Consider the following 13,083-nt stretch of genomic DNA (forward strand, 5'->3'; position numbering starts at 1 on the left):
TTCTCTTCTCTTTTCTTTTTTTTTTTTTTTTTTTTTTTTTTCTGAGACAGGGTCTCACTATGTAGTTGAGACTGACCTGAACTTACTATGCAGCCCAGGCTGGTCTCAAACTCACAGCAATCCTCCTGCCTCAGCCTCCCGGGTGCTGGGATTACAGGCATGCGCCACCATGCCAGGCTTTCTGCCTGGTATTTTGGCAGCTTCCTGGGGTGGCTGCCTGGCCGCCCTGTACCCCCTGCATCACAGTCTTTGTCTCAGCTCTGTTCGTGGTCACCTTAGACCATTCTTGCCAGTTACTCTAGTTTATAAATTCACAGTCTCCCCTGATGCCGATGGACATGAAGATGCGTGAAGAAAGTCCAGGAATGACAAAGGGGCTTTGACACATGGCAGACCTACAGACCCAGATATCAACATTTCTCTGCCAGAGGTCCCTTGCCATCCTCACAGAGGGACTCCATTGCTTGCACCTTCCTCCCCCCAGCTGGCCTGCACTATGTTACTGAAACTGCTTGGCCCAGGTAGACCTTTCTTTGATTTCCTCTTTCTGTCCTTGTTTTCCTCCAACTTCCTGTCTCTTGGTCTTCTGGGTTGGAGGTGATAAGTGAGTGGTGGTTGTGCTGCCAGGTTTTTAAAATGGAGACTATCAACTCCTTTCTCCGTCTCACACCCAAGCTAACTGGCACCTTGCTCTGCAAAGCCTTGAGTTCCATGAGAAGAACTGTTGGTCCCCTGGAATGCAGTGTGAGTTGCTCTCATTTTTATTTTTAATTTTCGGTACCTCTTTCATTCCCAATGCATAGACATGTGAAGATCATGTTTGCACAGGGCGAGCACAGGTTATGTTGTCAGGCAATTTAATTCTCTTTACTCTCTCCTTCTTTCTTTCATTGCTCTTGGTTTGGCCATTTTGTCCTATGGCTGATCCATTCCTAAGGTCATTAGATCCTAAGGTTGGTAGGTGAGTTTCACTTCTCATCCCCATTAACCCTTTTCTTTTTTTTTTTTTTCCTTATTAACCCCTGACTTGATTTTCTGTCTTGTCTCTGGGTAACCTGTGGATGGTTGTGATTAATTTCTCCTTCTCCAGCATTGAGAATGCCAGGGTCTCCCCCTCAGGGTTTCCTTCATGCAGAAGACTCTGGTATTTGATTCCTTCCTTTATCATATCAACTTCTAGGCCTGGGTTTGGACTCCATAGCAAGTAGCCCTCCTCTTTCTGTGCAGAAGCAGCTCAACTCAGAAAGATGATGGTTGTCAGCCTCTCCCAGAGGTCTTTGGCATAGGGCTTAGCATGATTAACTTCACTGGGCTGGACAGTGTCCTTTAGAATTTCTGTCTAACTAGAACCTCAGATGGAACCTTATTTAGAAATGTGATGTATCTAGATATAATCAATTAAGATGAGGCCGTGTGGAATTGGGGTGGGCCCTAAGTCCAATGGAAGAGAAAACAGCTACAGAGACTCATAGGGATGGTGGAGGCCGAGGCAAGAGTGATGCGGCCATGAACCCAGGGTTGCCAAAGGGCACCAATGACCTCTGAAACGAGGCAGGAAGGACCTTCCTTTATGGCACAACCTTGCAGATTCCTTGAATCTTTAGATTCTAACCTTTGCAACTGAGAAAGAGAATACACTTTGGTTGCAAGCCACTAGGTTTGTGGTGCTGAGTTATGACAATCGTAGGACATGCTTAACTTGCTCACTGACATCCTCCATCCGGAGGCTGTTTCTTCTGCTCTCCACCCCTCCACTCTTTTCTCCCTTCTCTGTCCTGCATGATGAGGGGATAATAGCATCAGGTGGCTCCTTTAGAGGTCTTTTGGCCCTACAAAATGTATTTTAATAATTGGCTTTTCATTAATAGCTTGACTAGAATATCTATCCATCCCTTCCCTAGTCACTCACTCAGTCCTACATCAAACACTGGTGAGCACTTGTTCAGTGGCTCCCAAGAGACTGAGAAAACAGCAGGTGCTGCCCCCACCACACATGGAGTGAGCTGTACCTGCCTTCCTTGGGGATCCTACTCAGCTCAGAGGGGTCAGACCAGCTGGCTGCAGTCTGTCCTCCCTGTGGCAGAAGGCAGCTTGCCTTACTGAGTTTAAATGAACTTAAGGTCTTTCTTCGTGGCACAACTGCTCAGTGTTGATTGTTTTGGGAAGGTGTTAAACCACCTATCAGCTCTTCCTGGAAGACAGCTACCCAGCCCTGGGGCTGTCTGCAGAGTGGGGTGGTGGGCGACTGGGGTGTTTGCTGGAATTCTGCGGGTGCCCAGTGGGGAGGTTGTGTGATAAGGGTTATATGACATGGAGTATTATTAAATAGTAACCACAAATGATGTGCTGCTTCCTGTTGACCCAGTGCCTGGGGATTTGTATCTCCTTAGATATAGCTTTAAATAAATCATTTTTTCTTTTTATCAAAATATATGACCTCCTTCACTTTGGTCAGCAGTGAACAACCAACGTGAGCCTGTAAACCTGAGTGGCCAGTAGCAAGAAACACCAAGCTATGACTCGTATCAGCTTCAGCTGAAAAGAGGTGGGGATTCCTGCCAGGCCCACTTTCCAACATCTCCTGTTCCTGGCCTGTCCCCTTTCTGACACCGTGTTCACTTTCTCCTGGTCCCCAACATACTCGTGGCTATGTCATGGGAATGTCAAATTGCTTGTTGTCAAGCCTGTGTTTGATTCCTGTTGGAGCTGTTCAGAACCACAGAGCAGGTGCCTAAAGTTTAAGGGAAGACAGCTGGGGCTGATTCTCCCCTCTGTCCCTCCCTCTCTCTCTCTATCTCTCTCTGACAGGTCTCTCAGCTCCCTTTCATGTATCCTTTCTGAACCAGAAGATGAAGAGGAGCATAGTCTTCATCCCCTGAGTACAGGATTCTGTGGGTGTGGTTTCCTTTTCATGACCTTGAGGGAGCCCATTGTAGTTGAGATGTGCATCTTTCACCTTTGTATGGCCATCATCTGGTGCCTCCCTGGGCACACAGCATGTGTTAAGTGGATAATGGAATGAAGTTAGTGAAGGCTTTTTGCTTCATAATCAAAGCCACGTCTTTATCAATCCCTGAGCACTGGCCAGATGCAGGTGATGATGTTGATATAGGGATGAAATATGGACCTCCAAGTGATATAAAGGAAATATTGTAACACCCAACCTGTTAGATGCTAATACACTGAGTATTTGTTCTCCAAAACTGAAGAATGAATTCTAGGAACAATGCATGTTAAGAGTAGGAAAATATTTATTAAGATAATAGCTCCTGAAAGATAGGAGGGATCCCAATTCGGTAGTCAAGCACCCTACTTTACAGGGGAAGTTTTATAGAGCACAACCATGTGGGGAAAACATGGGTTAAAGCTATGATCAACCAATAAGGTTACAAGTATAGTTGCTTAGGTGATAGTGATCCAATGGGGAAGCAAGTGAAGTAGCAAGGGTACCTGGAAATAACAAAGAACTTCTCAAGAAGGTGATGGATCTGGGGGTCTTGGTGTCTGGGGTGACTGATGCCTATCTAGACTTTATTAGATCAGGTGTTCTCACTTACCTCACCCCTTGGGGAAGTATGTAGGCTCAATCCTGAGGCTGGGCCTCTAGCTGATGTGGCTAGGCCACAATCGTAGTGTGTTTTCACCTTTTGTCTTGTCTTTCTGAGGGCTCATCCCTGTCTGATTGCCTATAATATTTTATCTAACTTAGCTGTCTATGATAATACTATGAGTTTGGTCTCTTATTTACCGTGGTCTTGAAGACAGCAAACAAAAGGCTAAGTAGAGATCAATATTTTTAACCAGAAAACATGTATGAGTCAAAGCTATGAGTCTTAAGAAGTAAAGTGACTTGAAGCTGCTTAGTTAAGTTGACATATAAATGGGAATCTGCCTCTTAGGGTTTTTTGGTTAGACAAGGTGACCACCCATTCCAATCTGACCTAGTTTAAAAACCAGGACAGTTCTGATAAAAAGCACAAGGTGGTCACTCTCTGGTTAGACCACACGTCAAAAATGCTGTGCTCACACAGGAGAATCAGTAGACTAACTTGAATAGAGCTTAATATCTGAGTAGTCAGGGGAATAAGGCTGGAAAGATGGTTTTAGGTACCACAGCTGGTGTTTGTCTACCCCATAACTAAGATGTTCCCAAGGACTCAGGTGATTTTCAATCTGAATCAGGCAGGAAGTTGATTTGCAAAGCCTGACAGACTGTCAGAAGCCCTCCTCAAATTAGTTTAAGAAAAAAAATTGTGCTGGTATAAATGAAAAGCCCAAGGGTGGGTCTGACTTTGGCTTCAAGCAAAGATAAGTCTGATATCTCAGGACCTTCTTGCTGGGGTAGGGATCAGTCTGGCCCTTTTATTCTCTTGCAGACTGGCAGGTTGGCTGCTAACACCCCAGACTTACATTGTCTTATCCAAGCAACTTCACAGAAAAAGACTCTTCATCTACAGCTCTGGCAGAAGAGATACCTGAGGGACCAGGATGGGCCTGGGATCCTCTCTGATCCAGTGATGGTGACTGGAGAAAATGTGTTCATGGCTGGCCTTGAGCCACGAGCTCATACCTGCATGTCCAGCAAGGCCATTCCATTGAATCACCTGGAGTAGATTCCCCATTGGAGGAAGGGATTCTTTTGTCCTCATAAGGGAGCAGGGAGGAAGCTTAGAGGATGAAGTAGTTCTCTGGGCTTGGTTCTCATCTCTTTACCTAAGCGATGCCTCCTAGGAGATTCTCAGCAAAACCTTGTCCTGTCAGAATACATGGACAAGCAATTTGCCTACATCAAGGAGACTGAAAGTTGTGAAAAACACCCGTGTATTGAGATAGTTCCGAAACTTGTGCCCAAACCTTTCAGCAAACTGATTAGTCTTAAAGAAGGAAGAATATTGCCAAATATAGAGATCTATTGTATTTGTGGCTCTGAGTTTTCCATCAATTCTCCTTCACAACCTTGAAAGCAAAACTTGTGTTCAGAAAACAAAAAGGGGCTTTCAAGTCCTTTGGAAAGAGGCCCCTGAGGCTGGGGTGGAATGCTGAATAGAAAACAGCAAGTGGGTAACTTCAGTATAAAGAATATGAAAAATATTCTTTCCTTTACTTTGAAACCTGCAGGTTTGTAAATCAAAGGAACGGCAGCTTGCCAGAGGCATGGTCAGCCTACTCCCCAAAGGAGGTGCTTGAGAAATAACTGGCATTTGAGCCTAGATGGCTTTTGCTTTCTTGTCTGGACAAAGTGCCAGTTTGCTCTCCCAAATTACTCCCTTTCCAGGAGTTATTTATTTCTCATAGTATTACTGGAAACTCTTTTGTGAAGATTAAAAACTGTACATTCCGTATTTAGGTCCATCTATGATTCTTGATGCAAGTGGCCTCAGTTCTTTAAGGCAAAGCCTACCTTTAAGGACACCCTCAATTCCACTAACAGCAGGTGGATGTACATGTACCAATGCCTCTTTCCTGCTGGTAGTGTGCTCAGTACTTTCATAAAGTGCTTCTCAGACTTTGAGCCTATATATTCAGCTGGGGTTCTGTTAAAATTTGGACTCTAATCAGGTAGGTCTATGCTGGGTCTAGTAAACAGCTATTGCTGCTGGCCTGGGGACCACATTTAAGGATGTGCATGGAGCCTGATGCTCTAGACATCCCAAGGAACAAGTGCTGGTCTTTCCACTGCCTATCACTGACTCTGCCTCCACACTGGGCCTTCAAACCACTGGTTCAAACAGAGGCTGCTGCGGTGCCCACACTGCTCACAGCCCCGGAGGTTTGGGGTGAGGTTTCCAAAACCTGTTTGTGCTCCACACTAGGGAGCCCTGAACTGGCCAGAGTTTTGGGCAGCATTCTGTAGTTGGAGATGTTACCAACCTGGCAGGGCCTGTAAGACTCTTTGCCACTCTTGGTCACATGAGAAGGATCTACTGCTAACCATAAACCAGTGGGGGAGGGGCTGTGCTTTTCCTGGTCTTGAAAACTAAGACCAAGATTGCTCAGGTGACTTGTCCAAGGTCATACGACACACAGGTAGAAGAATGGAGACTTGAAAACAGGCATCCTGGCTGCACACTCTTAGCCACTTGGTGGTACTGACTCCTGCATTGCTTCCTATGGGTTAGTTCTCTCACCTCCAAGCCGTGTGAGAAGCTAGAGATTGGGCTGGACTAGAAATGTTTTGCTGTCCCCACAGTCCTTGCATGAATCAGACCTCTAACAGAGATACCACTAGTAAGAATGATGTGAATCAATTAAAAATCACCTTTCTGTTTCCCAGATCCTAATAACTATTATCACCGTCGGAACGAAATGACCACCACTGATGACCTGGATTTTAAGCACCACAACTACAAGGAAATGCGCCAGGTAAGGTCCAGGACATGATGACTCATGTCGGGAGTCTATAAAAGAGCAACAGGACATGGGCCCATAAGCCCTTCATGTGTACCTATTTTTAAGATATTAAGATGGTGTATGAGAGACAGGGATTTAAGTTTCAAAGCTGAGATTGATTTGCTTCACTGGGGTTTTGGGTGTCCAGAGCAAGTCTCCTGGCTGGCAAATGGTTGAAACAGAATTCAAATCCAGACTTTCCTTACTTAATATTCTGATTCCTAAAAGCACTGCATGTCTGAATGAGATCACTGATTGAAGGGTGTTGGCTGTGTGTGGAGTTGGAGGAGAGAAAGGGTCTAGGATAACACACAGAGCTCAGCTATCAATTCCTGCTAACGTACTAAGTCTTCCTCACAGCTGGGAGAGTAGGGACAGTGGTTATCCTTTATTTCTGAGCCAGCAGTATACTGAACCACACTACTCTTCATATTTGGATTCTCAGTCTTTGACATGGGTACCCATAAGAATCATCTGGGGAAATTGATAAAAAACACCTGTACTTGAACTCATCTCAGACCAAATAAAGCAGAATCTTCAGGAAAAGAGCCTATGTACCCTCAGTTTGAAGAACTTTCCTTTTGCCTCTACTGAACAGTTAAGTGTACAATTTCTGTCTGACTCTGAGTACAGTTGGGAGAAAGAAACCAGATGAGATATTCTTCAGGTTTGATCGCAGAGACCCAGTAATTCTCAGTCATGGCGGCCTGTGCATGCTGGCAGCAGAAGCGGGAGAGGCCACTGTGATTAGAACAAGCTGAAAGGGAGCCTGTGTTGAGTGCGTTGCCTCTGAAATCCTGTTCCACCTCCGCCCCCAGAATGTGCTAGAAAGCATGAGGAGGTGTGGGCAAATGAGAAATCCTTAGAAACCTGAGAATCTGTTGGAAGAGACAGAACAAGCAGAAATGTCCTCATGGATACATTTACAGAATAAGGAGTCACCAAGGGCACAGGAATATGACTCAAAGGAAGGGCTCATAGGTACCAAAGAAGAGAGCCAGCCATCTAGGACAGATGCAGATGTTTCTGAGGTCCAAACACTAGTCCCATGGAATGAACATGCCTGGCTTGTCTCAGTGTCATTTAATTTGAGATACACTCGCATAGCTTCCAGACACCTGTCAGCACAGACTTAGAGGTGGGATGTGCTAACAAACTCCTCTTGCTGTCTTGCTCTTCAGAAACTGAGATAATGTGCTTGGACTTGAGGTCTGTAACATGCCTGCTGCTGCACATTCTCAGAGTATTTAAGAGGTTGTTCCCCGCTCCATCTTGGGAAGCACTGGTGGATAAACAGTTTGCTCATTGGATATCTCAGGGCATCTTGCAAAGCCCAGAAATGAGACAGATATCATCTTAGCACAGTTAATATCAAAAGCAATAAATCTAGGTGCACTTAAAGTGACTTGATGGTACAGAGCGAGTCTGGGTGCTGGCATCTTTGAATAGTTGTCCCATGTGGAGAACTAGGGCTCTTATATGCAAGGAAAGCATGTGTCATCACACGAGGGAACTCTGATCACTATCACTTGGGGGACCCTAAGTCTTCTTACCCCCATGTCAGGGTATTCTGGCTGATTCCTCTGAGATCCTACTGCCCAGCAGCACTTGGCTGGAAACTGTCTAGAGAAGCATCTCTCAATACTGATGAGTGTTCAAGCCAGAAATGATTTGCCATTTGGATTCCTGGCTCCCTAGAATGGGGGGAAAAAAAGACAGCATTTTTAGTAATTTCTCCATATGGATTCTCCCAGGTTACTATAGAAATCTTTCTACTTCAGGGAAAAAATGGTTAGTTTATCCTACTATTGAAGGAGAATTCACCACAAATGAAAAAAAGAGAAACAACAGCAGGAAATGAGAAAACAGCAGCTATGGCATGATAAGAGGGCACTGATGAAAATGTGCACCACTCCCCTGTACGGTAAATCTCTTTCAAGCACTGACTAGTGTGGCTCTGGTCCAAGCACAGGGACAATGGGATGGTTGGGATGGGGCTGGGAAGCAGAAGGGAATGTGAAGATTATTCAAGTACTGATTTGGATATTGTGATGCAGAGTGGGAGAATTGTACCGAGAGAATGCTGAAGGTCTCCAGCGCATGCCACACAATTTGTAATTGCTTGGTTGCTTAATTACATGTACATTTTCTGCTTCTCATTTGGGATGATGAGGACAGAGGCCCTGTCAGTTTATCAAAATCCATAATATGCAATTGATCAAGACATGTATTTGAGGTCATTACAGGCATGATGGATGGAAGAGGAAGCCAATAGTCTGACTACCCATGGCTGGGAAGGGCTTTGGTGATAAGTGGAGGCACCAACAGAAAGAAGGGGCTCAGGCGGAGAGAGCAGAAGGAACAAAGGTGTGTAGGTAGTGTGCATAGGTGTAGGTCTGGAGCTATTGTCAGTCTACTGGGAAAGGACACTGGTCCCGAGTCTGAGGATCAATGAGATTTTCATGAACTGTGCTTCTCTGTGTGGAGAGAAGATTAATGAGTAATTCCAGAGTCCATGGGAGAGGGACCTTCTGAGCCCAAAGAACAATGAATGAAGAGGTGTTTCTGAGGCTGCTGGCAAGTCCTAAATGACCTGTTGGAGTAAACTGGTGAGAGAAAAGGGTGTGACATGCTTCTACAAGGGAGCGGGGTACCTTTCCCAAGAAGGAAAGAAATGGATTTGAAGAAAAGGTTTAACTTGACTTTAGTTTTGGGTAAAGTGTTGCCCACTGTAAGTGTTCAAGAATACTGGTTGGTTCACTCTAAAATATGATGTGATTCAGGCAGACAGAAGGGAAGTGATGAGACATGGATTGTAAGGCAGCTGGCTAGTGATATGATTTCCAGGGCAGCTGAGGGTGGCCAAGGACATCAGGCTGTTGAGGCTCATTTTGTTGCTGTGTACTCATAAAACAGAAAATGGAAAGGCAAGGGGTCCAGCTAGTTCCCTTGAGTTTCTTTCTTTTCTTTTCTTTTTCTTTTTTTTTTTTTTTGGTTTTTTGAGACAGGGTCTCACTATGTAGTTGAGACTGACCTGGAACTCACTATGTAGCTCAGGTTGGTCTCAAACTCACAGTGATCCTCCTGCCTCAGCCTCCCAAGTGCTGGGATTACAGACGTGAGCCACCATGCCCCGCCTTCCCTTGAGTTTCTTTATAGAAACACAAATGCCATTCATAAGGGTGGAACCCTTGGGATTTAATCACCTCCTAAAGGCCCCACCCCTACATAGTATGGCATTGAGCCTCTGGTTTCAGTATGTAATTTTGGGGAGATTTATATGCTCATACCATAGAATCTATTTCTGTCCAGTGTTTGAATGTCTATCCTCACAGAATCATATGATTTTGATCAGAAGATAGTCACATCTTTGCTCGACATTTCCCAGTTGACATTGGTTCATTAGCATTTCCCCTGCTGTCTCCAGCATTGGGATGTTGAAGTATGGCCTGAGGAGTGGAGGTATCATAGTTTCTCAGTTTTTTTTTTCCCTGTTCTGAGGCTGTTAGATATCTCCCAACTTTTAATGAATGTGACAAAGTAGAAAATATGTCACAACAAGTGTCATCATGTGCATACACTTACCATTCTTTATAAATAATTTCCTTATGATATATTGCCAGAAAATGGATTACTAGAAAAGAGGCTTGTTATTCCCTCTCTTTTGATAGAGGAGGGAAACAGGGGAGCCTAAAATAGAGTAGACACTGGGAGGCAAAATTTATTCCCTTCGCAGAACTGAAGGAACAGGTCTTGCAAACCCTGGGACTCTCTAAGGCAGTATCCTTCAACCTTTTGTCATATCTCTAGGGAAACTTGTTGGATATTTTTCCTTAATCATCTCTTCCTCTATGATGTGAATTATAAGGAATAAATGTTTTTCCAGGTAGAGTTGAGCTTCAGAAGGCCGCAGAGTTTTGTATTAGTAAGGTTTATTTTAGGCCTGAAGAGCCAATTTCCTCACCCCTCCCCTGTTGGGAATGCATGCTATAAGCCATGATGAAAACTGCTCCTTGTTCTCTCTGTTGACTATCAAGACTGCACATTTGCCATGAAGACGAAGACCTACATTCAACAAAAAACATTCGACTGTTTTCAAGAGTAAGCAGTCACATTGTCTTATAAGAAAGAGTTTCATTCGCATGGAGGACTTTGTTCCTAGGGATGTCCATGAGTGCTTTGCTGGGAAGGGCAGAGTGGATCATCACCCATGTCTTTCATGGCCATTGGAAAAATGCTTCCTGGAATTCAGAGTGCTACTGTGCATACAGTATTATAAAGGACCTTCCTAAAGAAGATTCTTCAAGCATCCATGTTCTCATGAGGGAAAGATACTTTTGATACCATGCATGATGGCATGCAGTTCACTTAGCAGCCAGCTCTGCATCTGTGGAGGGACAGCGGGGCTGGTGTGAAAATACTGTAATGGAGCTAGAATATAAGGAGGTAGATTTGATGCCATATGGCCCAAAAGAGTCTTCTCGTATCTGTGGATAAGCATGCATTCTGAGGGAAGATGATGGTCTTCCAGCTTCAAGGTCATGGTCTCTAGGATGACAGCACATTGCTCCTGTAGCTAATTGAAGGGCGGGGGAGGTAAATAACACCAAAGGACAGCCAGGCCTTTGCTGAAAGCTTGCATTTGATGCCTATTTAGTGATGAACCACACGCTTCTTGTGACTGCAGAACTAGTCACTGATCTGAATTCAAGACAGTGGATCTTTTGCCATTCAGGACCTGCTGAGATTAGTGCTGGGGCTAAGAATGATCCTGCACCTTCGGGCAGTAGTACCTGGTGTCTCAAAGGCTATAGTGAGTGTGCTGTAACCATTTTTCAGAATAGTCCCAGTGTGTACCAGACAAAATGGACAGTGAGATGTTTCAGCTGTCGTTGCTTTACTGCACCTTCATGAGCAGACGGGGTAGCAAGAAGATCCCTAAGAACCCAAAGTTCTGGCCCCCTCGTACCAGCTTGGTAACTCAGAAAATCATTCAGGTTCTCTCTGATCCTCAGTCTCTGTGTTTGTAGAATAGGGACAATTACTTCTGCCTTGTTTACTTACCTGGTGGTCATGATGGTGAGATTCAACAGAGAACAGAATACACTCATATTGCTTTTGTTAACGTTATTAGTGACATGGTAGTTATACCATTTATTCAGTTGTGGCATTAATTGACTATGGCCCTAGTCACCCTCCTGAACTGTTTATCCCTTCTCATGATGGGCATAGGACTGCATTTCCATTGCTTGTCATTTTTCCCTGTATGATGGGCTTCTGTGTTGGCTGTCTCACAAACAAGAGGCCCTAGTAGTCATCTTTCTCTCACCTAAATATTGTGATACAGAGTGCATTATTGTGAAATGAAGCAAATTTTTTGACCCAGTCACAGAGAATTAGACGCTGAATTTCCAACCATGCTTGTCACTTCTCATAGATGTGCCATAAAAGCCAAGCTATAGCCATGATAAATCTTCCTTTTACTTTACAGCTGCTCCTTAAACCCACTCTATCATCTGGTTATTACAAAATGTTGTGTTATGAAAGGTAAATGAAGCACACAGTGTTACAACTACACTGTATCATAAATTCTGCATAACACCAATTTTCCAGTTCTAATAGATTATAACCCACCATAAATTTTCGATAGATTTGTTTATTTACAGTTTACAAGGACATTTTATGGATAATTTGGCTGATCAGGAGGGTTTTGGAAGATTGTTCAGGAACATTCAGGCCTGTGCCATCCCTTTGGAAATGATGCCTTTTCTCTATTCCCACTAAGCAGCTCCAGCTCATCTTTCAACAGAGAAAATCCCACCCTAACGAGTACCTGCCCTCCCACTTCCCTGGCTGAGTGTCCTTTTTCTCTGATCGTGCAGCACCCGAGCATCCCTCCTTTCTTTAAGGTGTAGGTGTGAAATTGTTCCATGAAGACTCCCCCTCCACTACACATAGAGGGTCCTCCCTGGGTGCCTAGCAAGGAACAGCCCCTCACTGTGAATGAATGCACAGTGTCATTTAAATCAGGTCATTTCACATTTGGGAATTGCTAAAAAAGTTTAACCTAGCAAATCAAGGTACTAAAGAGCTAATGCATAGGTCACAGGTACTTGTCCAGCAATGTGAGATGAGGCAACTGCTGGAGAGAGGCTGTCTCTGGTCCTCTGCCCTGAAGGGTGGCTTGTTCTCTTAAGATGAGTAGAGCCCTTGTTGTCTTCTCTGGAAGCTCGTCTCATTTTTCCTGACAAAAGCTCTCAGTCTGACTAGCTGACTGTAAAAGCAAAATCTAGAAATCATCAGGTATGTACAGTATTTTACTTCTGTGCTGCAGCATGCTTTGCCCACTGTTCAACCCATAATGCTGGTTACCATGGTCACCATGTATTGTCCTTACGGCACCCATGAAGTGCCTTCCATCTGTAGCTATACCGCCTGCTTCAGGAGGGCAGGTGTGGTGTCTGTCTCTTCAGCCTCCTCACTGTCAGCCTCTGAAGCTCATTAAAGTATAAAAAAAAAACTGTAATTAAAGAAATATTTATTTGAATCCAGTTCACCAATAGCAAATAGTAGGACAAATGAGGATGAAAAGTCTGATAGTGAACCAACAGGACTCCCTGGACCCATAGCACAGGAGGTAACAAAATTGATCAATCAGGCTCTAGAAAAATTCAAATCAGAAATAATTTCCCA

At 44.3% G+C, this 13,083-nt stretch overlaps 1 protein-coding gene across 1 annotated transcript in view; it reads left to right on the plus strand.

Annotated features, from left to right (window-relative positions):
* The window catches only part of Cpxm2 (carboxypeptidase X, M14 family member 2), a gene marked incomplete at its 5' end in the record, with an annotated part of 145,326 nt that overhangs the window by 97,980 nt on the left and 34,263 nt on the right, over window positions 1–13,083 (plus strand). The window contains one exon of the mRNA XM_010635369.3: window positions 6,275–6,363. Coding sequence (XP_010633671.1) covers window positions 6,275–6,363 — 89 coding nt within the window. The remainder of the gene's footprint in view (window positions 1–6,274; window positions 6,364–13,083) is intronic.

The sequence above is a fragment of the Fukomys damarensis genome, unplaced genomic scaffold (assembly GCF_012274545.1).
Source record: "Fukomys damarensis isolate Sample0158 unplaced genomic scaffold, DMR_v1.0_HiC HiC_scaffold_8, whole genome shotgun sequence".
NCBI classification, from domain to species: domain Eukaryota; kingdom Metazoa; phylum Chordata; class Mammalia; order Rodentia; family Bathyergidae; genus Fukomys; species Fukomys damarensis.